Raw genomic sequence first — 22,970 nt, forward strand, 5'->3', positions numbered from 1 at the left:
AGCCAACATCCACCCCCCCCCACCCCCCAGTGGTGAAAGAGGGCCGCCCCCGCCCTGCGCCTGAGAGACCAGCGTGGTCGTACTCATCGGGCCGTTCCTTGGAAATTGCATGAAGCAGAGTGGGACACTCGTCCCTCAGAAACAGGGCTCAGTGGGCCCGGGAGCTTTTATTTTGTTGAGGAGGTCTAAGGAAGCCCTTTGGGGCACCGAGCCATGAGGCTGAATAAAGCAAGAAGTCACATGGAGGCCGGGGCTTTGGCACCTGGGCCTCCCCCCAGATGACGCTGGTTTCCGGGGGGGCAGGTGTAGACACAAGGGGAGGGCCCCAAGTCTCCCATTTTTCCCTCCCACAGCCGGGTCCTGGTTCTGCGGTGCTCTTTTGGGTCAGGCCCGGTGTTGACTCCTGAAGAGTTGCTGCAGGCTCTTTGCTTGGCTCTGAGGCTCTTGAGCCGGGTCTCCCCAGATGGCCAGGGGGAGACTTTTAGGTTTTAGGGGTTTGGGGGGGCGTTTGTTTTTAGGGGGCAGGTGGGGGCTAGTTCTGCGACCTCATTCGTCAAGGGAGGGCCTTAGAGAGCTCCCTGGGAGTCAGTCATTTGCCCAGGCGCGGTCAGGGCTTTCAGGCCTGTCTGCCGCGGTACCCCACTGGGGTTGTTCTTGGCAGAGACAGACTGGTCTGCCGTGGCCTTCCCCAGCTCGTTTTGTGGGTGAGGAAGTGGAGGCAAACAGGGTTCAGTGACTTGGCCAGGGTCACACAGCGAGTGAGTGTGAAGGAGTCCTCCAGAGCCGGTAGCACCTTTGGGGCTCTGCTCCTGCCCAGCAGCCGTCCTGTTAGGAGGCGCCCCGACCTGTAGTGCCCGGCCCGGGAGCACGCGTGGGGGGGGGTGCCTCCCCGTTGGGCCGTGTTTGTGGGTTTTTAGCTGCACGTCTCCAGGCTCACGTTCCAGCCCGATAATTCATGAGTGGATCCCGGCTGAAGCAGTCGAGCTTTCTGGAGCCCTCGGGGGCGCCTCGGCCGCCATCCTCGAGACGTTGTCGAGCCGCCGTCCGTCCCTCCACAAAAGCGCCCGTGAAGTGGGCACAAGGGAGACGGGCGACGTCCAGCCCGGCCTTGTTCTTGACCGGGCCGGTTCGCCAGCCCCAGTGGCACGGGAGGCCTGGGGGCTCCCCACCTTCCGAGGAGGAGGGAGAGGAGGGAGAGCCTTGGAATTGAATGGGGTTCCCCGTGCCTTGCAGTTCATTCCGTTTTGCCTCTTGGTTTTAATGGCTGTGGTACCTGGAAAAGATGCCCCGATCCAGATAGAAGTGCATTGCTGGGAGCACTTACCAGAGTGATGCTCACTGGATTTCTTGTTAACCTTTACCTTCAGTCTTAGGGTGGATAGACGTATTGGTGCCCAGGCAGAAGAGAGCCAAGAGCTAGGCAGTTGGGGTGAAGTGACTTGCCCAGGGTCTCACAGTAAGGCCACGTTTGAACCCAGGACCTCCCATTTCCAGGGCTTTCTGGCCGCTGAGCCACCAAGCTGCCCCCATATTCGTTTTTCAGCCCCGTCTACCAATTCTGCACGTTTTTGGTTGGAATTTCAGCAGTAGGTTTTCATCTTCCCTGATTTGTTTTTGCTTTTTCTTTATTTCCCCAGCACGTGCCCGGCGCCTGCTGCGTCCTTTATAGCACGTGCTTGGTCTTCCGATTCGTCAGGCTTGGGTATTTGTCGCAGATGCTTCACTCCAGTTGGCGGGCTTGTACGGTGGCGCCCCAGGCTGGCCAGAGCGCATCCGGAGAGCCGCGAGGCTCGCAGCCGCTTCTTGGGGGCAGAGCGCACCGGGGAGGACAGGGGAGTCCTGTTTTTCATGACGCTGATCGAACGCCACTTTTAAAACTCTTACTGCCTTTGCCTTGTAACGGGGAGGAGAAAGAGCTCCGACATCCGAACTGCCTGCTCTGTGCTCTTGTTTCCTCGTGTTCACTTTGTTAGGCTTCTCTAAACCAGGACTTCTTTGCAAGAATCTTTTTTTTGCTCCCTTTTTCAAAGCTATATTTTGTGAGGGTTGTTTCGTTAGAACTAAACAACTGGGCAAACCACAGTACATCTCAGTGCCTTGGAACAGAACCGAGGGTGAGGGAGCCGCTCTATTAAAGACGGAAACAAGTACTTGTCAGATGCCCCCGGTAGTTTATGTCACGTGAGCACCAGCTCTACATACAGTCGGAGTGCAAGTATGTATTAATTTTTTTTAGCCCTCACCTTCCATCTTGGAATCAGTACTAGGTATTGGTTCCAAGGCAGAAGCGCAGTAAGGCATAGGCAATGGGGGTTAAGTGACTTACCCAGGGTCACACAGTTAGGAAGTTATCTGAGGCCAGGCTTGAACCCAGGTCTTATTTCTAGACCTGGCTTTTCTAGGCACTGAGCCCCTTAGCTGCTTCTGAACATTAAATATTGATAAAGCTTAATTCTTCTAAAGATAAAAACAAATATAAAGAGAAGTTCTTACATTTTCTTCCTGAACCCCAGTGGATCATGCCCCACGTTAGTGATAAAGACCACAGATTTAGAACTAGAAGGACTTTAAGGATCATTTAGTACAACCTTATTTTACAGCTGAAGAAACTGGGAGCCAGAGAGGAGAAGCTGATTGGCCCAAACTCAAATAGGTCGTAAGTAGTAGAAGCAGCATTTGAATTCAAATCCTCTGTACTGTACTGCTTCTTTAAACCAACTTATATCTGAAATAGTCATTCCTTCCACATTATACACAATGAGTGAATGATCCCGACTTCGTGTGAAGATCCATAGTCAGGAAGTGGCCAATTCCATTTTTATTAGCTGTAATTATTGGGAAGATTTCCCTTACACTGAGTAAATCTCTCACTCTGCACCTTCTGCTCATTGGGCCTTGCCTATGACTGCGTCTATCTTCTGAGGCCAAACAGTCCTTTTTATGATATTCCTCAGATGCTTGAGGCTTCCATCTTCTCTTCTCCAAGTTATGCTCCCCCTCACCCCCCCCCCCCAGTTCATTTAGCCTCACCTCCTCCCACATTCCTTCAGAGCTCTTCCCATGCAGACCTCCTCAGGCTTTTTGTAAAGGAGGATGCTCCAGGCATGGCTTCCCCGGAGCACAGACCTTTCCACTACAGCACTGCTACAAAACTATGCTGACCTCAGGGGAAGAGATTTAAGGACTTTACATTCAACAAATACTCACTAAGCAATTACTAGAGATGAATCTTGTAGAATCACAAAATTGTAGAGTTGGAAGGGACCTCAGCAGCCACCTCCAGCCCATGCACAGGAAGGATCCCTTCCATGATACCTCCTGTGACAAGGAAATCACTTTAAAAGACTGATATATATTCATTTAAGGTCGCCAAGGAATTCAGCTATGTAATTCCTAAATGAAAACTCAAGTCAGCCGTCAACCTTTTATGGAGTTTAATTACAAACAGGATGAAGAAAGGAATTAGAGATAGAGAGAGAGAGGGAGAAAGAAAGGGGAGAGAAGGGAATAGGGCTTAAATACCCCTTCTGTTAGGCTGGGCCAAAAGGCCCAAGCCCTTAGATAGCTGAGGCAAAGAAAGGAGATCAGTCCCTATTACTCACATGACCAAAATGGAGAAACAGTCTCAGGGGCCTCCACCTCCAGCTTCCTTCAGAGCAGCACAACCTCTCAGAGCCAAAACCTCTCCAACCAACCCCCTCAGTCCTCAGCCCCTCTATCTTTAAGGAAACCATCCAAGTTCCCTCCCCTCAGTTCTTACATCTACCAATCACTGTCCATGTCTTCCCTGTGCCAATGGTGGCTCTACCTTAACCCAGGACCGCCCAGAGGTCTGTGGCTTTGCACATGTCTGTTGAAGGTCATATTCTCAAATAATTAAATCTTGATCTATGCTGCAGCCCTTCCTAAATCCTGTTAGGACTGAGTGAGGTGGAGATTGTAATTTCCAAGACCTGGTTCTGTCATTCCAAGTATCTCTATTGTATCAATTCTAAAATCAATCATGACTCAAAGAACTTCCTGTTCTATGCTTAAGCATAGGTCAAAGCCCTTTCCATTGTTCAGCAAAAGGTTTCTGTCCTAAAGTAATCTTAAGAAGGGAGGAGGAGGAACCTCCCATGCCAATGGGGTTCACATTCCAATACACTATCAGTAAGAAATTTCCCAAGTATGAAATTTCCCAATGGTGAAATTTCCAACATTTATAAGTCTAAGAAATTTTGAGGTTTACAATCCCCCCTGATGATCATTGGGAGACTAGTCTCCCCATTGATCATTTAACATATGTGACAAGGAAATCACTTTAAAAGACTGATATATATTAATTTAAGGTCGCCAAGGAATTCAGCTATGTAATTCCTAAATGAAAACTCAAGTCAGCAGTCAATCTTTTATGGAGTTTAATTACAATAGGAGGAAGAAAGGAATTAGAGATAGAGAGAGAGAAAAGGGATAGAAGGGAATAGGGCTTAAATACCCCTTCTGTTTAGGCTGGGCCAAAAGGCCCAAGCCCTTAGATAGCTGGGGCAATGAAAGGAGATCAGTCCCTATTACTCACGTGACCAAAAATGGAGAAACAGTCTCAGGGGCCCCCACCTTCAGCTTCCTTCAGCGCAAGCTTCTCAGAGCACACCGCAACCACTCCGGCAAACTCCTCAACCCCCCCGAGTCTCCAGACCCCCCTATCCTTAAGGAAAACCATCCAAGTTCCCTCCCCTCAGTCCTCACATCTACCAATCACCTGTCCATCAATTTCCCTGTGCCAATGGAGGCTCTAGCTTAACCCAGGACCGCCCAGAGGTCTCTGGCTTTGCACATGTCTGTTGAAGGTCATATTTTCAAATAATTAAATCTTTGATCCTTTGCTACAGCCCTTTCTAAATACTGTTAACCTGAGTAGGGTAGAGATTGAAATAATTAAATTTTGATCTAGGCTGCAGCCCTTACTCAATCCTGTTAGGACTGAATAGGGTGGAGATTGATTCCAAGTATCTCCATTGTATCAATTCTAAAATCAATCATGACTCAAAGAAATTCCTGTTCTATGCTTAAGCATAGGTCAAAGTCCTTTCCATTGTTCAGCAAAAGGTTTCTGTCCTAAAGTAATCTTAAGAACCCCATGCCAATGGGGTTCACATTCCAATAGTCAAGACCCACTATCAATAGGAAATTTTTCAAGTATGAAATTTCCCAATGGTGAAATTTCTAACATTTATAAGTCTAAGAAATTTTTTTTGAGGTTTACACATTACACATAATCATTTTGTAGTTCTAAATTCACTTCTAACTAAAGATATACACAATATTCAATTTTCTAAGAGAAATTAGAATAGTAAGAGAGGAAATAGAAAAGAAAGCAAAACCAATGTTTTGCTAGGCGCATTGACAGAAAGCCAAATTAGGGGCAGTCCCTTTTGGCATAAATGTGTACAGTTACAATAAATGTTCAATCAAAAGTTCAGTCCAATCAATCACATCCAAAGTTCATTCTTGATCTTCTTGATGAAGTGTAGGTTTTCAGCATCTTTCTGCAACAGTTCATTCTCTGGATATAAAAGTTTCAAGCATCTTTCTTGAAGATCTTTTCTCAAACAGAATCAAAATCCTTGAATTTTTTATAACAGTAAAATCTTAAACAAAATTCTTGGATTTTTATAAAAATAAAAATACAATCTCAAACAAAAAATTCAAAAATAAAAAAAATTCTTAGATTTTAAATTAAAATACAATACAATTAAAATACAATCCCCCCTGAAGTAAGTATTTAAAAAAATATCAAGTTTAGCTCAGAATGCAATGTTCAGTTCAGTTATGGGGGTGTATGTGTCAATTATCAAAAGAATAGAAAAATAATAAAAACATAAGAAAAGAAAAATTCAAAATAGGCCTTGTATAGGTCCAGTTTAAAGTAATTTCTATCCCACAAGTATGTAGGACAGAATGCATTAATATTTCACTTAGCCATTTGTAGCCAAGACTACAGGAAGTTGCCATAATATAAGAAGAAAAGAATTAGAATTCTATTTTGATGGGGAAATGTCATTCCCTCGTCTGATTTTTTTTTTCATTCAGGGATATAGGGAGCCAGCATGATAGTCAAGCTTTGTACTTGTTTGAGTACTTCGCAAAGAGTGTAGATACAAGGAAGTCCTACAACTTAAACATAAGTTAAGCTTCGCAACCTCGAGTCTCACTTTAATATTTCTTGTGTGCTCTATTGGCACTATTCAGGTTTAGTCTGTGCTCCTTGTTTTTATCCCTTTTCCTGGAATCAGATACAAACATTAATCACAGTCCTATAATATTTTATCAATAAATGGCAGGTTCCCATAGTTTAAAGCTTTTAGGCATATATTGATATTATAGCAAGAGTATATATATTAACTTGTATTACTGCAGGGAAAAATAATAATATTAATTATGTGTACCTTCAGTACAAAAAATGAGAAAAAAATCAAATATTCTGATCAAAAAAGAAAAGAAAAGAAATAAGAAAAAAATCAGTAATTCAATATGTTCTTGAAAAAAAAACAGCATCCATTTGTCTATGGATTATTATCTCCAATTCTTATGATAAGATAGAGTCACAATTCATATGATAGGATAGAGTCAATCAGTCTCAGCAGAAGATGCTTTCTTCACATGTGAGCAGTGAATCCAAGAGTCTCTTTCTCCAATCTTTATAGATGTTGGAGTAGTTAATAATATTTGGAATGGTCCTTCCCATGAAGGTTGAGTTGCTCCAGTTCGCTTGAAATTCTTGATATAAACTTTATCTCCTGGGTTCAGGTCATGCAGAGAAAAGTCTAATGGTCCGGCTTGTACTGCAGCTCCGGATTCATGAAGTTCACGTAGTTTGTGCTGTAACTCCTGTATATAGGAAGCAATAGTAATATCTCCCCCTAATAGCGATGTATAAGCCGGGGAAAAAGGCTTAGCCTGTATAGGCGGATGTCCAAAAAGCATCTCAAATGGTGAAATATGTAAGTCTCCTCTAGGCCTGCTTCTAAGATAAAATAGGGCCAGAGGGAGAATTTCAGGCCATTTTAAATGGGTCTCAGTGCATAATTTGCCAGTCATAGTCTTAAGTTCTTTATTCATCCTCTCCACTTGGCCTGAGCTCTGGGGATGATATGGAACATGGAATTTTGGAGTTATCCCCAAGCAAGAATATATTTGGTTTAAGACAGAATCGGTAAAATGACTCCCTCTATCGGAGTCAATACGTGCTGGCAGGCCAAAACGAGGAATAATTTCTTTTAAAAGTATCTTTGCAACAAAATCTGCTGTGGCTCGGGTTGTAGGAAATGCTTCCGACCATCTGGTTAGTTGATCTACAATTACTAGACAAAATTTATAACATCCAGCCTTTGGCATCGTTATGAAATCTATCTGTAGATGTTCAAAAGGTGTGTAAGCCAGAGGACGTCCCCCAAAGGCTTTTCCACGATATGCATGTTAGTTATATGCCTGGCAGATAGGGCAGGCTGAACATACTTTAGAGGCTACAGTAGTTATACCAGGGGCTATCCATACTCTCTTGACAGAGTCCACGATGCCCTGGGTGCCAAAATGACCATTTTTATGAATAGATTGGCAAATTTGGTGATAGAAACTTCTAGGGAGCAGGGGTTTCCCTTCAGACGATACCCACACTCCATTAATTTGTTTTGCTTTAAATTTTTGTTTCCATTTTTCCACTTCCTTTTCATTATAGGAAAGTGATAAATTTAAATTATCAGTGGTTGTTAATGTTAAAATTAATCCAGGTCCTTATATGGCTGCTAGTTTTGCAGCTGCATCTGCTCGGTCATTTCCTCTAGAGACAGGGTCAGAGCCACCTGTATGGGCAGAGCAATGAACTACAGCTAGGGCTTTAGGCAGTTTGAGAGCAGAAAGAACTTCATTAATAATTTCTGCATTAGCTATGGATTTTCCAGCTGAGGTTAAAAATCCTCTCTGGAGCCATAGCATCCCGACTGAGTGACAAATGCCAAAAGCATATCTAGAATCCGTATAAATTGTTGCCTTTTTATCCTTGGCAATTATACAAGCTTGTTTTAGAGCTATGAGTTCTGCTTCTTGAGCGCTAATGTTAGAAGGTAGTGAAGCTGACCATTCAGTGGCAAATTCTGAGACTACGGCAGCTCCAGTGTAACATATGCCATCCCTCATAAAAGAGGAACCATCGGTAAATAAAATCAGATCTGCATTGTCTAAGGGAGTGTCCAAGAGATTATCTTGAGGCTTTTCTGCCATGGACACTAATGTTTCACAGTTATGTAATGGTTCTCCTGAAGTAGGTAAATCTGGAAGCAAGGTGGCAGGGTTAAGAGTTGAACAGCATTTCAAGGTAATATTTTCACTATTTAATAAGGCTATTTCATACCTTGTAATTCTCTAATCCGAGAATGCCTGTGTTCTTTGTTTTATCAATAATGCTTCTATCTCATGTGGGCACATTATTGTTAATGGACATCCCAATACTAAATCAACGGTTTTTGTTACTAGTAAGGCTGTAGCAGCTACTCCTCTAAGGCATGGTGGTGCTCCTGCTGCTACTGGGTCTAGTTGGGCAGAATAATAAGCAATTGGGCGCTGAGAAGGTCCCAAAGTCTGAGTTAACACACCAGAGGCTACTCCTCTTCGCTCATGCACATATAAAGTAAATGGCTTGTTGTAATCTGGGATGCCTAGAGCAGGGGCAGACATGATAGCCTTTTTTAGATCTGATAGAGCTGACAAGTGTTCAGGCTCTAATTTGAGGGGTTCAGGAACCGAATCCTTTGTTAATGCTATAAGGGGTTTAGTGATTTCCCCATAGCAAGGAATCCATTGTCTACAAAACCCTGTTGCTCCTAAAATTGCTCTCAGCTGTTTCTTAGTGGTAGGAGCACTCAATTTTTGAATGTTCTCAATTCGTTTTGGAGAAATATAACGAGCACCTGCAGTCAAGATGAATCCCAAATATTCTACTTTTTGGAGACACCACTGAACTTTATCCTTAGAGATTTTATGTCCTCTTTTGTGCAATTCCAAAAGAAGGTGTTTGCTATCTTCTTGACATGTTTTTGCATCTGTTGAAGCCAAGAGTAGATCATCTACATATTTGATTAATTTGCTATTTTTAAATGTTATATTGTCTGTGTCTTGGCTCAAAATTTGCTCAAATAAGCTCGGACTTTCGACATAACCCTGTGGCAGCCGACACCAGGTATATTGTGAGCCCTTCCAGGTGAAAGCAAAAATATGCCTCAAGTTCTCATGTATTGGTATGGAAAAGAAAGCTGAACATAAGTCTACTACTGTAAAGTATGTAGCTGTGCTAGGAATAGATGAAATAATAGTATGTATGTTAGAAACTACGGAGTGTCTCTTTATAATGTGATTATTCACTGCCCTTAGCTCCTATACGAATCTATAGATGTGCTTGCCATCAGGCCCTTTTCTTGGTTTTTTAATTGGCAAGATGGGCGTGTTGTATTCAGATTTGCAAGGGATTATTATTCCCTGTTCTATTAATGAGTTAATAACTGATGTAATACCCTCAATTGCCTCCTTTGAGAGGGGATACTGAGGGATAGAAGGAGGTGGGCTAGATTTAGTTTTTATCTGCACAGGAACAGCAGATTTAAGTAAGCCTACATCAGAAGAAGATGTGGCCCAAAGAGACTCCGGTATATCTTTAGGTATTTCAAAAGTGGAAGCCTCTTTTGCCTCCTGGTTTTTGGAGAGAAGTACAGGGAGTAAATTTAAAGATTCCTCTGGTACTTCTAATGATAATGAGCCATCTGGGGAGCAGGTTATTGTGGCTCTGAGTTTGCATAGAAGGTCCCTCCCCAGCAAATTTAAAGGGGAGTCAGGCATCAAAAGGAAGGAGTGTTGTACCTCTAGGGGTCCTACAGACACCATTCTAGGAGGAAGTCTTTTAACTCTTGGGGTTATTCCTGATACTCCCATTACATTCTCTGAGCCAATAGAATAACATTGTAAATCAGGTGTTCTCTTTAATACAGACCAGGAAGCTCCGGTGTCTAATAGACAATCATAATAGGTGTTACCCACCTTTAAGGTAACATGGGGCTCATTAGTATGGGGAGGGCAATGGATAGGGACAGTGGGTAATAGGACATCAGGGTCCGGGAAATCAAAGGTTGTATCCTCTGATTCCTGTGCCCCAGCCCCCCCCCCCCCCCGGACACCATCATTGTGTTTGGGATATTCCTTGGGCACCCCCCTGAAGGGCCCCTCTCTGAGGGTCATTAGTACCTCGAGTATTTTTTGGACGAGCGCCATTTCTCATATATTGTTGTTGTTCATTATCATTATAATTTTCTTCAATTGGAGCATTGTCATTATTTTCCTGATTCCTATTTCTATAATTCTGGTTTCTAAAGTTCTTATTTCTATATTCATTATAGTTATTTCCATAGTCATTATTATAATTTCTAGAATTCTGGTTTCTATAACCATTATCATCATTTCTATAGTTATTGTTTCTAAAACTATTATTAAACTGTGTATTCCTTCCAAACATCTTAAGAAAGGTTCTACATTCCATCATTTTGTGGCCCTTCTTCCCACAGAAGTGGCAAGTAATGGATTGATAATTGGATTTCTGGAGGGGGCAATTGTCGTTGGTTCATTATCATGCCCATTTTCTAATTTAGTCATCCTATCTATTAAATATCTTATTTTTTTCTTCACTTCCTCCATGTCATCATTATTTTCTTCCTCCTTTTCTTTGTTTCCCTTTAAAATATATATAGCTGTTTTTCGCAATTCTTCAAGGTCCATATCTGACCATCTTGGGCATTAGGTTCTAAAATAATTCTTAATTGCTTTGCAAGAGTTATTTACAAAGATTCTTCTAACTTGTCTTAAACTACTCTCTTTAGTTAAGTCCCAATCTAAGTATCTGTCCCCAAACTCGATAATTCTATCCATAAATCTAGAAGGTGTTTCTTCTTCCTTTTGCTTAATTTTTTCCAGTTCCATCCACTTATCTGTACTGTCTGCACATTCCTTCATTGCCGTGAGGATGGCCTCTCTACAACAGTATAGTTGTATATAATCCTCAGGGTTGTTATAGTCCCATTCGGGATCCTGAGATGGCCAGCATTACGCCCCCCGGTTTTGTTGACATGAGCAATTATTTTATTTTTTTCACGTTCACTTAAAAAAGCCTATAGTAAGTTCTCAACGTCCTTGTAAGACGGATTATACTGAAAAAATATGTCTCCCATCTTTTTTGTTACTAGAAAAGGATCTTGTTCATATGTGGGGATATTTCGTGTAAATTCATTTATTTCTTGGGGAGTAAACGGTATCCTATGTCTTAAAGTCACCACATCCCCATTCCGTCCTATTTCAGGTACTTCTCTTAGAGGAAACAGGCCTCTAGTTGAATTTTGTACCTGTGGGTCAGTTTTACAAGGACAGGTTTCTCTAGGAGGACAAGATCTCCTTTGTGTTGGAATTTGGTTTTCTGTAGGAGAGGGAACATGAGAAACTGGGATTGCAAGGGAAGGGTTTTGGGGATTAAATTCAGTCAAGATTTGCACTGCACGAGAGAAGCAGTCTGTTAATTGGGCTATAGGGAAGGTGTTTTCCATCTCTATTTCAGGGAAGGAAATTTCCTCATTCAAAGGTTCAGAAACAGGTCTGTTTCTGGTAGAGTGGTTGTTTGCCAATTGATCCTGTAAGAAACTTTTTAGATCTTCTAATTGGGCTTGCATTTTATCCTCAATTTTTCCTATGTTATCCTCCATATTTCCTATTTTATCCTCCATATTTCCTATTTTATCCTCAATATTTTCTATTTTATCCTCATTTTTTTTATTTTATCCTCAATTTTTTTTTATTTTAGCATCTCTAAATATAGTATTGAGGAGTACAAAAATGACAGTACCTATTAATATAAAAATTTGGAGGTATCCTTCATTCCTCAATGCCCCTAATTCTTCAGCTGCCATATAATTGTCAAAGAATGTAGTACTCATTTTTATATATATATATATATATATATATATATATATATATATATATATATATATATATATATTTTGTAATTTCACAAAACATGTGGGGAGCAGGGCAAAGCAACAAACTTTCCACAGGGTTTTTTTTTTAATCCAGGAAGTTGTTCCTTAAGGGAAAGGATATTTAGAAACAGCTCTTCCAGCCAGGACTTTACGGTCCTGTTGCTGATATTTAAAACAGCTATTTTCTGTCTATCAGAGTCACACAGCTAGGAAGTATCCGAGGTCCGATTTGAACCCAGGACCTTCTGTCTCTAGGCCTGGCTCTCAATCTGCTGAGCTACCCAGCTGTCCCTTAAGATTAAAGGGAAGAAAAAGAAAAACTGCTGATTCCAATTTAACTTAAGGAGAAAAGAGAAGAGAGAAAAAGTTTTTTATACTCACGTGTTCTAGCAGCTGTGTCTTTAAGCCAAGTTTTTTGTTAAAAGGGACTAAGTGGTGAGACGGTATAGTAAAAAGGCAAGGAATTTCAGAAGTTTATTGAGAGAATTCTTTAGACTCCCGTGTGGTCAGCCACAATGTGACAAGGAAATCACTTTTAAAAACTGATATATATTAATTTAAGGTCGCCTAGGAATTCAGCTATGTAATTCCTAAATGAAAACTCAAGTCAGCAGTCAACCTTTTATGGAGTTTAATTACAAACAGGATGAAGAAAGGTATTAGAGATAGAGAGAGAGAGGGAGAAAGAAAGGGGAGAGAAGGGAATAGGGCTTAAATACCCCTTCTGTTAGGCTGGGCCAAAAGGCCCAAGCCCTTAGATAGCTGAGGCAAAGAAAAAAGATCAGTCCCTATCACTCACATGACCAAAATGGAGAAACAGTCTCAGGGGCCTCCACCTCCAGCTTCCTTCAGAGCAGCACAACCTCTCAGAGCCAAAACCTCTCCAACCAACCACCTTCAGTCCTCAGACCCCGCTATCTTTAAGGAAACCATCCAAGTTCCCTCCCCTCAGTTCTCACATCTACCAATCACTGTCCATGTCTTCCCTGTGCCAATGGTGGCTCTACCTTAACTCAGGACCGCCCAGAGGTCTGTGGCTTTGCACATGTCTGTTGAAGGTCATATTCTCAAATAATTAAATCTTGATCTATGCTGCAGCCCTTTCTAAATCCTGTTAGGACTGAGTGGGGTGGAGATTGTAATTTCCAAGACCTGGTTCTGTCATTCCAAGTATCTCTATTGTATCAATTCTAAAATCAATCATGACTCAAAGAACTTCCTGTTCTATGCTTAAGCATAGGTCAAAGCCCTTTCCATTGTTCAGCAAAAGGTTTCTGTCCTAAAGTAATCTTAAGAAGGGAGGAGGAGGAACCTCCCATGCCAATGGGGTTCACATTCCAATACACTATCAGTAAGAAATTTTCCAAGTATGAAATTTCCCAATGGTGAAATTTCCAACATTTATAAGTCTAAGAAATTTTGAGGTTTACACTCCAACATGAAGACCTCCTCATTACTGCCCAAGACCATCCATTCCATGTCTGGGCCACCGCAAGTGTTAGGAAACCTCCATCAGCCTCTTTGCATCTTTGTCCAGTGCTCTTGGTCTCGCCCTCTGAGGCAAAACAGAACTACCCTTTCCACATAAGAGTTCTTCAGTAACAGCTGTCATGGAGGTCCCCTCCCACCTTCCAGGCCTCTCTTCAATGGGTTAAATGTGCTTGAACAGTTCCTGCAACCTATCCTTAATGCAACGTAGACTCAAGACATGGCGCCCACAACTGAACTTTCTTTCTCTAAGAGTGGTTTCCTGAGGACAGAACACAGTGGGATGATCACTTCCCATTCCCCATCTCCCCCTTAATGTGTTTATAGCTCACGTTAGCTTTTGTGGCTACCACATCACCTTGTTGACTGATATTGAGATTACATTCCATTAAAAATCCTCTTTGGAATAGCCACTGCCTATTGTGCCTCCCTCGTCTAATCATGAAATTGTGGGGGGGGAGGGCTATCCAAGGACAGCATTTTACATTTGTCCCTGTAGCATTTCATCTTATTAGATTCACTCCAGTACTCTAGCCTTTCAAGAGTCCAATACATTGTTGTCCAGGGTTTTAGCTCTCCTCACCTTTGTGTAACCTGCTGCTGTGATGTGGGTGTGCTCCATCTATGACTTCACCCACTAAAGGATAGCCAGGCAGATTCCTGGGGCATTTCCCGACACCTCAGCCATGCTGGTGTTGAACCATTAACAATCTTTGAGTCTGGCCATCCAGTCTATTTTGATTGGGATTGTATTTTTGCCTAATCCAGATCTCTCCCGTCTTCTCTACAAGAATAGTATAAAATACTTTATTTTAAGAGCTTTGCTAAACCTAGGCCAACTATATCTTCATCATTTCTCTCATCTGTAAATTTAGTATTCCTTTCAAAAAAATAATGAGCCAAGCACTGTTTTTGATGAAACTCCTCAGACTGGCTTTTTAAAATCACAGCTTTCCTTTCTAGATACTTTCAGTTGTTTTCTAGTATTTTCCCAGGAATCAGAGTCAAACTTAATGGCCTATAATCTCTTGTTCTCCAGTTTTATGGTGCTGCTTTTATTTTCTGTGACCTTTTCAATTCAACTTACAGCAGCTTAGAGGTCACACCTGCTGATTCTTTGGAGCCCCTAAGATGTAGTTCATCTGGGACTGAATTCATTCAGGGGCAGCTAACTATCATCGTACTGTCTCCTTAATCCTGGGTTTCAACTTGCTGGTAGTCATTTTTGTACTCTGATTTCCAGTGTAAAAGGTCCTTTTCTTTTGCCAATAAAAGAGACAAAGTAATAATTGAGCAGCTCTGCTGTTTCTTGTTTGTCAGTTATCATCCCATCCACCCCAAGCAAAGCTTCCATCCCTTCTTTGCTACCCCCCCCCTTTTTTTTTAGAAGAGCTAAAAAATAAGCAGGGAGGGAAAGAATATGATTCTTGTAACCAAGGAATCATGTTCTAAATTGACTAAATAAATTAATTTTTAAAAAGAAATTATTAACCTGTGGTCTGTGAACTTCCATTCCTTAAATATCTGTTTTAATAATAATATCTATCATTTATGTAGGACCTAAAAAAAAAGTAAAAAAATGTGCAAAAACCACTTTTTGGGTGGTTGTTCTTAGTTTCCCTTACCGACCTTAGCTCATTTCCAGCTTTAGCATTTCAGATAATTTTTACAGAAATGTCATCTCTTATATTCATGTTCTCTTAATTGGTCTTAACTTCTGTCTTCTGAACATTTCTTTTTTTACATCTAAATTGGTAACTTAAGGTGTGTTTCAAATTCTGGATGGATTTCCTCTCCTTTATTATAAATTCTAAGGTGGAGTGGTTACTTCCCCCCCCCCCCAAGACTCTCATCATTTCCACCAGAGCAACTAGTTCTTCTGTGTTAGCAAGAATTCAATCCAGAATAGAATCTCTCTTGGTTGGTTCCTTTACCCTTTGAAAGATTGCATCATCAGTAAGGCAGATCAAGAAATTATTACGTGCTTTGCTTTTAGCAGACAAGAGAGCTTTAGTGGATGTGTGGATAATTGAGATCCCACAGAATTGCCAGACTCGTGATCTGTTTCTCAAATTACTCATCTAAATTTCCTCTTTCTGACCAAGTAGTCTGGAATATAGTCCAATGACAAAACTATTTCTGTCTCCTCTCCACCATGCTTCCCTCTTTGGTTCCTGAATTTCCTCACATGAATATACCTCCTCGATGTATTTCTACTCTCTCACTCCTTTACCTACTTTATTGATTTTGAGTAAGATGCAAGTGCTTGCCAAAAGCCATAGTCCATTCATGAGTTTCATCTTGCTTCTCTGGAATAGCTGTGAGCTCAAATTGACCCTTTTATATTAGGACTTCTTGTTTGCTGCCCAGTATCATACCTGAAGCATAAATCTCCTTTATAATGTTATCCCTGACACAGAATCATCCATCCTCTATTTTAAGGCTCCTAATGATGCAGTAATCACTACTCTTTAAAGGCATTCTTTTTCATTGTTGGATGCTTCCAGGCCTAGAAAACTTCTATTTAGGTATAAGCAACATGTAGTCATTCTAATTTTTTCTTTTGGGACCAAGTAGAATTAGACTATTCTGTCTTCTAGATGAGAACCCTTCAGTTAACTAAAACCTGAAATCATACCTCATATACCACCACTCTCCTCCACTTAAAAATCCCTGGTTCTGCATATAACCTCCTTCTTTCACAGCTTCCTGGCTGCCCTTCTCTGGCTGGGCTCTGGTTTGTCATTGGCCTTTCTGAAGTGAATGCTTGGAATTGAACTCAGTACTCCAGATGGAGACTGCCCAGAGCTGAGCACAACAGTTATTCCAACCCATTTGGATGGAGGGGATGATCATAATCTAGTCCAGCGTTGGTGAACCTTTTAGAGATCGTGTGCCCAAACTGCACCTTCCAGCCACCTGTGAGCCCCCACATTACCCCAGAGATCAAAGGGAGGAAATGTTCATGGTGGGTGGGTGGATGGATGAAGGGATGGAGCTCCCAGAGGAGAGGAGGTAGGGAGTAGCCCCTCTGGCACGAGAAAGCATGGTGCCACATCTTCACCAACACAGATTCTAGTCAATTAATGACAGATTCTGAAATGAAATGTGAAAGTTTTGACTCTCAGCACATTGCTAGCCCCTGTGGATCACACCATCTTCCTATCAAGTTTTTTCCTTCCCGAAACAAATTATAATTATGTTTAGACTTGGCCTTTGGCTTGCTCATTGCAGGTTTATTGCTAAACCATGTGCAGTTCATCTTGGCATCCAGGACAAAGTTCCCCACCAGGCAGATCCAAATGCCATCCTTGAGAAGGTATATACATCCATCACAAAGGTGAGTAGCTAGAAAAGTGGGGAAATCATCTCTTAGGGGAAAGGTTTTGTCAGGGATGTGAGCAGAGGGGAGAAAACATCTGGCTGGATTTTATACCGAGAGGGGGTTCAGGCTTCCAGAGCTACAATAGAGAACAGGTCAGGAACTGATAGAGCTGCACTCTAGTGGGTTCCTGCTTGGTTTCTATGAGCCAGTGTCTACCACATCTTGTTCTGAAAGGGGGAGAGAGAGCATATATGGCTCAATCGACTCTTGGCAGGGATTGGATAAAAATGAGCCAAGAAGATCTTTTGTTGTATAGGGCAGGGGATCCCTTCTGCATCTGCAGGGGCTGGGGCAAGTGTTCTGATTATAGTCTTCCATCTTCAGTGTCCTGATGGGAAAAGGCTAGAGGGCCTCTCAAAGCAGCTGGATTGGGATATCCGAAAAATCCAAGGCTGGTTTCGCCATCGGAGGAACCAAGACAAGCCCCCAACACTCACTAAATTCTGTGAGAGCATGTAGGTGTGCAGGCTGGGGGGTGAGGAGGTGGGTAGGGACAAGCTGTTCTCTCCCCTCTGTTTCGGGCACCTGTGGCTGGGGGTGAGTCAGCACATGGGAGCTAGTGCAGAATCCTTGGGTGTTATCTGTAAGGACCTCGAAGAGGGAGGACTGTGGAGGCTTGTCATTCTTGACCTCTTGGCCCCCCTGAGTACTAATTAAACCAGATGGACTTCCAGCCTGTTCTGTGTAGGAGGCAATTTCAAGGCTGTACACAGCCATAAATGCTGCTGGGTGGTGCCAACTCTGATGTGATCTGGGAAGCCTCTCCTTGGCCATTTGCATAGAAAGGGAAAATTAAGTATTTTTCTGGGCTCAGGTTCTCTAGACCCCCTCCCTCCTCCCTCCCTCCCAGTGTGGAGCCTATTCAGAAGACAGAAAAGTAAATGATACCCAGTGAAACAGATATCATAAACAGGCCAGAGGATAATTACAGGGCATGCACACCCCAGCAGGTGTCCCTAGCCTCAGTTCTTATTCTCAGCTCTTATCAGTAGCCTGAGACTGGCCTGTCTAGACAGATACCCTTCTGACTTCCCCTTCTCTCCCTACCCTAAACTTCCTAGTGGTAGTTGGGCTTCTGTCTAACCTCAACTCTCTCCTTGCCTAGGTGGAGGTTCACTTTTTATTTATGTATATTTGCCTATGGAATCCGGTTTCTCTGGTCGGTGAGTGAGCTGGCCACTTGTTGTGCTCAATTAGCTCTGGTCCTGGGTGTCAGAGTTGAGAGCCCCTAGAGTCCTACCTCTTTCTCTTGGGTTTTTTTCCTTTGAATGGTCCCAGCCCAGGCTTAAATGCTATGCAGATTGTTTCCTTCCTAAGAAAGCTGCCCTGGGGAGGTCTAAAGGACTTTTGAGGCACCATAGATCCCTTGGGCAGTCTGGCACATCTAGGGACACCCCAGAATTGTGATCAAAGAAGATGCTCAGCTTCAGTGAGAGGCTCATGAAAATAAAGATGTCATTTCCCCCATCTACCTTCTCAGACTCCCTGAAATCTAGACATTGACTCCGAGTTGGAACTCCTGCTCTGAAGTGTTCTGTGAAAGGGCAGCTTTTGACTCCTCACCTTGGCCTTTTTGCACCATGCTATCTGGCAGTTGAATCTAATGGAGCCTTCCCTCCTGCTGTCTCCCAGCATGCAGGTGGAATTTTATGGGCAGACTATTGTTCCACCCACCTTGCCTTTCCCTCAAGCTATCTTCAAAGCATTTTATACCTGTGGAATGGCACTTTTATTATCTTAATGAACAAAACAGGAGTTGGAGGGTTAGGTTAAAAGGATCTCAGGACCAAGCTGGATCCCTGCAGATTGATTCAGGTTCTGTGTTCTTTCCTCAGTCACCCTGGTTCTGGGACACCCGACAGTGCTGGCACAGATACCCCTACCAGGTAAGAATGAAGACTTCAACAAAAAAGCCCCCAAATCTCAGGGATCTCAGCTGCAGGGACCCAGACGGGTCTGTCCTGAGTGGCATCATTCTCCTTTTGCCCAGGGTTGTAGCCTCATGGATGAGGCGCTCTCACATAGGATCAATATTAGCCTGGTAGAGAAACAGGGCAGAAAGGAAGTTACTCACCAGACTCTGCCTGGTGTTCTGCCTGGTGTCTAGGCCAAAGCCACGGCCAAGCCTTGGGGAGAGGTCACTCTGCAGAGTGGCTTTTTTTTTTTTTAAAGGAAAGGTAACAGCTTTGATTCAGTGATGTTCTAACTAGTTTTCCTTGTCTTTCCTAGCCTCTCACACCCGGCCTTTACTACTACTATATCATGGAACTGGCCTTTTACTGGTCTCTTATGTTTTCTCAGTTTATAGACATTAAGCGAAAGGTAAGAACACTGTCTCCCACTACGCTCCTATCTTTCTTCCTTTCCTGCCACTGATGGATCCTCTCTTTTCCCTGGTCAGGATCTCAAAGGAATAGGTGGTGGGTTTAATGGGACTGTCATTTTGGGAAGAGAATGTTGTATATATAGCATTGGGAAACAGGGACTTATGGATGTGTGCAGCTCTGGTTTGGATCCTGAGAGCAGATCTGGGCTAGGAGGCAAGTACCTGGCAGAACTCGAATGAAATAAAGTAGTGTTCAAACAAATGAGAGGACAAAGTAAGGATTCAGATCTGCTGTGGGGATGTGAGTTCTACCTGCAGTTGGTGATTCCTCCTCTCAACACTTTGGTTCCACTAAGAATCACAAATGGTTAGAGCCAGAAGGGATCTTAGAGATCATTTTGCTCAGATCCCTAATTGTGTCCAGATTAAAAAAGAGCCATGAGGAGAACTTCATTTTATAGATGAGGAGACTGACTTTTTCACAGCCACACCGTGCATTAATAGCAAAGTTTAGGACAATCCAGTTCTGAGTTCTGACTCCCAAGTCCAATGTTCACTTTTTCATTGCATTAGGTGATGGAACCAAAGATGTAAAACCTTCATCTCCAGAGAAGAGCCAGATCTAATTAATGTTCTTTGTGCCTTCCTGGTATGATGCATGTATGGCTCTGCTGACTTGGAAGCACACTCTTGAACATCTTTTTCTGAATTAAAAAGTCAGGAAGAGCCCTAATGGGAACAGGTTGAGATGGATAACCAAATGGTTATCAAAAGTAGAAACTTGATATTTGCCTCAGGGATCCTCCACCAGGCAGGAAGCCCTGGACTTTTTCCTTGGTGCCAGTGATTCAAATTCATCTCCTATCCCTTCTTTATTGATCTGCATTAGAGCTATATGTTCTTAGAATTTGGAAAATGCTTGGCTCCTGGATCCAAAATATAAGCAGACAAGGTATTGCCCTCCAGACTGGATGGCAGCTGAGAAATGGGTGAACCCAGAACTAGCTTAGCAACCATAGTTTATGCATCCTGCCAATATGTTGGGCATAAAAAATTAAGTGTCTCCCTTTGAGGTCATACTAACAGATTTTAGGACTTAAGTCTACAGAGGGTAGCACCTCGCCGTGGCCCAAATACTGGCAGAATGGAACCATTTCTGGGAGGGATGGTCATAGAAGAAAATTCTGAGACATGGAATCCCTCTTAAGGCCTTGGTTGAGGGGCTCCCACCCCTCCCTGGACTTTGCCTCATCCATCCATGCCTTCCTAGGATTTCCTGATCATGTTTGTGCATCACCTGGCCACCATTGGGCTCATCACCTTTTCCTACATCAACAACATGGTACGGGTGGGATCACTGGTCCTGTGTCTTCATGACTCCTCAGACTTCCTGCTCGAGGTGAGACTCCTGGCTCCTCTCCCATTGTGTTTCTTTTCCCACCTCCCCCCCACTCCCCATAGATCAGCTCCTCTCCCACTTTTTTTTTCCTCCCCAGGCAGCCAAATTGGCCAACTATGCCAAGTATCAGCGGCTTTGTGACACATTTTTCGTGGTGTTCGGTATCATTTTTATGATCACCCGCCTGGGCATCTATCCATTCTGGTGAGTGCCTGGGCCCTGAGTCAGTTAACATTCTCTTCAGTGGTATCCTGTTGGCAAGCTAAGGGTCAGAATCTGGGAACCCCGCTTCTAAGAAACCTCTATCCCCTGCCAAGTCTGAGCATGTGTACTATTTCAGGACTTAAGCTGCCTTCCAATGTTGCTTAGGGTTAGGGGCACCCTGGCTTATTTGGTGCTCATAGCCCTGACTTTTAGATGATAGAAACACCCCTTTGGGGAGCAATTTCACCAAGTTAAAAAAAAACTGAAAAAAAAAGAGAGGTCCCAGTTCCCAAGGTTGGTTTGTTGCTGTTGTTTTGATCCGGTCTCCCAGGATCTGACTCCTGGCTTTCCTTCTTTAGGATCCTGAATACAACCATGTTTGAGAGTTGGGAGATGATTGGACCTTATCCCTCCTGGTGGCTCTTCAATAGCCTTCTCCTAGTCCTACAGGTTCTCCACATCATCTGGTCCTATCTGATTGCTCGAATTGCCTGCAAGGCCCTGGTTCGAGGAAAGGTGAGGGCTAAGACCGATTCCCTCTTCTCCTCCATTTTCTCTGTATTTAGTGAACTTTTTCTACAGATGAGGCAGGGTGCCTGGCTTCTTCCTTCCAAACACCTCCAAATATTTTGCCCTCCTTCCTCAAGCGTGAAGTAAGGGCCAAGGAGAAGAAAGCTGGCCTTCTCCAGACTTTCTGAGGGGGCCTTCCCTTCCCTCCCTACGTGGAATGAATTATTTAGATGTTCTTTCATGTCCCAGATGTCCCAGGGTGACTTGCTGAGGTGCTTGGGTTGGAGGGACCTTCTTGCTTTCCTGGGCAACGTTCGTTGGCCCTTAGGAGAGAAAGCTCCGAGCACCTGGCTCCTGCCTAGGGGGCTCCTGACCGAGGTACTTCTTGTGAGTTCTGGAGTGGTTAGGAGGGGCCTCAGAGCGAGCGTTAGTTTCCAGTGCTAGGTCGTCGTGGAGGAGCCGACAGACCACCAGAATGAGGTCTCCCAGCCGTCTCTGCATTCTCTCCCATCGATGCCCCTCGTGTCTGTCCTCCTTGCTGCAGCTCTCCAACTTCTCTCTCCTACCCAGGTGACCTAGCCAGGAAGGACTAGACCTCGACTCTATTCTCCACTCTTTTCTCACCTCCTTCCTTTTCTCTGTGCCAAGTGGGAGCTGGACAGTTTCATCTCTTGCATGTAAGTGTAATCTCTGCTGCTGCTGCTGCTGCTGCTCGGTGGGCCTTGTCTGTCTGACTGTCTGTCTGTGTGTTTTCCTTTTCCCTTTGTCCTTCTGTCTTCTCTGAGGGCTTGTCCTCACCCCCTACTCTGGGCAGTGACTTGGGAAGAGGGTCCCGCAGGGAGGCGCATGCCTTCCTTTGCCTATGCTGGGGCCAGCCCGCCCCCTGGTGGATATTTCTTGATAATAAACATCCAAGCCAGATGCCCTTTTCTACAGATTAGAGGACTTACAATGTCAAAAGCCCAGGATCAGCTCAACCCCCAACTGGCAGTGACAAACCTGGATTTCCAAGACTCACGGGAGCTCGTAGGGCCCTGGAAGGCTGACAGAGCTTTCCTCACAGTGAGCCTGAGCATCAGCGCTCCGGGGACTTGCCCCCAGTTACAGTAAGGGATACACTGAAGCCAAGAGCTAGCCGGCGGAAGGGCCAGGAGCGGCTTGGGTCGGGCTCGCTCCAAGTCTGTTTCCATGATGCTCTGCGTCGTGGCAGACCTGGAAACGCAGCCCCGAGCCCAGGGACTGGGGAAGGTAAAGCTGGTCGCTCGCTCGGGAGACCAAAATGGCTAGCTTGGGGGGTCCACAAGGGCTGGGGATTCCGAGAGGAAGAGGGGGTTGGGCAGGGTCATCAATTGCCTCATGTTAGTGCTGATCCAGGTCTGTAGGAGGTTAGGGCTTTGAGTGTGGGAGGTGAGGGAAGCCTGGGGCTTCCTCAAGACTCTGCCAGGGTCTGAGAAGCTAGCCGTTTTCTGGGAAGAGGCAGAGGCAGATGGAAGGTGGACCTGCAGGGAGGCACTAAGTTCAGAAGCCAGAGACTACTTGGCAGGGAGCATGGGTCCGGCCGGCGTTGGGTCTGAGCGCTAGTCTCACTATATTCCTTTGGCCTCTGCCTATGTA

General features: G+C 43.8%; 1 protein-coding gene across 2 annotated transcripts in view; it reads left to right on the plus strand.

Moving 5' to 3' along the window:
* The window catches only part of CERS5 (ceramide synthase 5), a 29,587-nt gene that overhangs the window by 5,780 nt on the left and 837 nt on the right, over positions 1–22,970 (plus strand). The window contains exons 2-10 of one of the 2 annotated variants that reach the window (XR_008912065.1): positions 16,767–16,872; positions 17,242–17,372; positions 18,023–18,080; positions 18,753–18,803; positions 19,147–19,239; positions 20,514–20,642; positions 20,740–20,846; positions 21,206–21,362; positions 21,927–22,033. Coding sequence is in view for 1 of the 2 variants with exons in the window: in XM_056798271.1 (XP_056654249.1) it covers positions 16,767–16,872; positions 17,242–17,372; positions 18,023–18,080; positions 18,753–18,803; positions 19,147–19,239; positions 20,514–20,642; positions 20,740–20,846; positions 21,206–21,362 (832 nt within the window). In the remaining variant the exon portion in view is untranslated. The remainder of the gene's footprint in view (positions 1–16,766; positions 16,873–17,241; positions 17,373–18,022; positions 18,081–18,752; positions 18,804–19,146; positions 19,240–20,513; positions 20,643–20,739; positions 20,847–21,205; positions 21,363–21,926; positions 22,034–22,970) is intronic. The other variant, XM_056798271.1, reaches the window with a different exon arrangement.

The sequence above is a fragment of the Monodelphis domestica genome, chromosome 5, assembly GCF_027887165.1.
Source record: "Monodelphis domestica isolate mMonDom1 chromosome 5, mMonDom1.pri, whole genome shotgun sequence".
Taxonomy (NCBI): Eukaryota; Metazoa; Chordata; class Mammalia; order Didelphimorphia; family Didelphidae; genus Monodelphis; species Monodelphis domestica.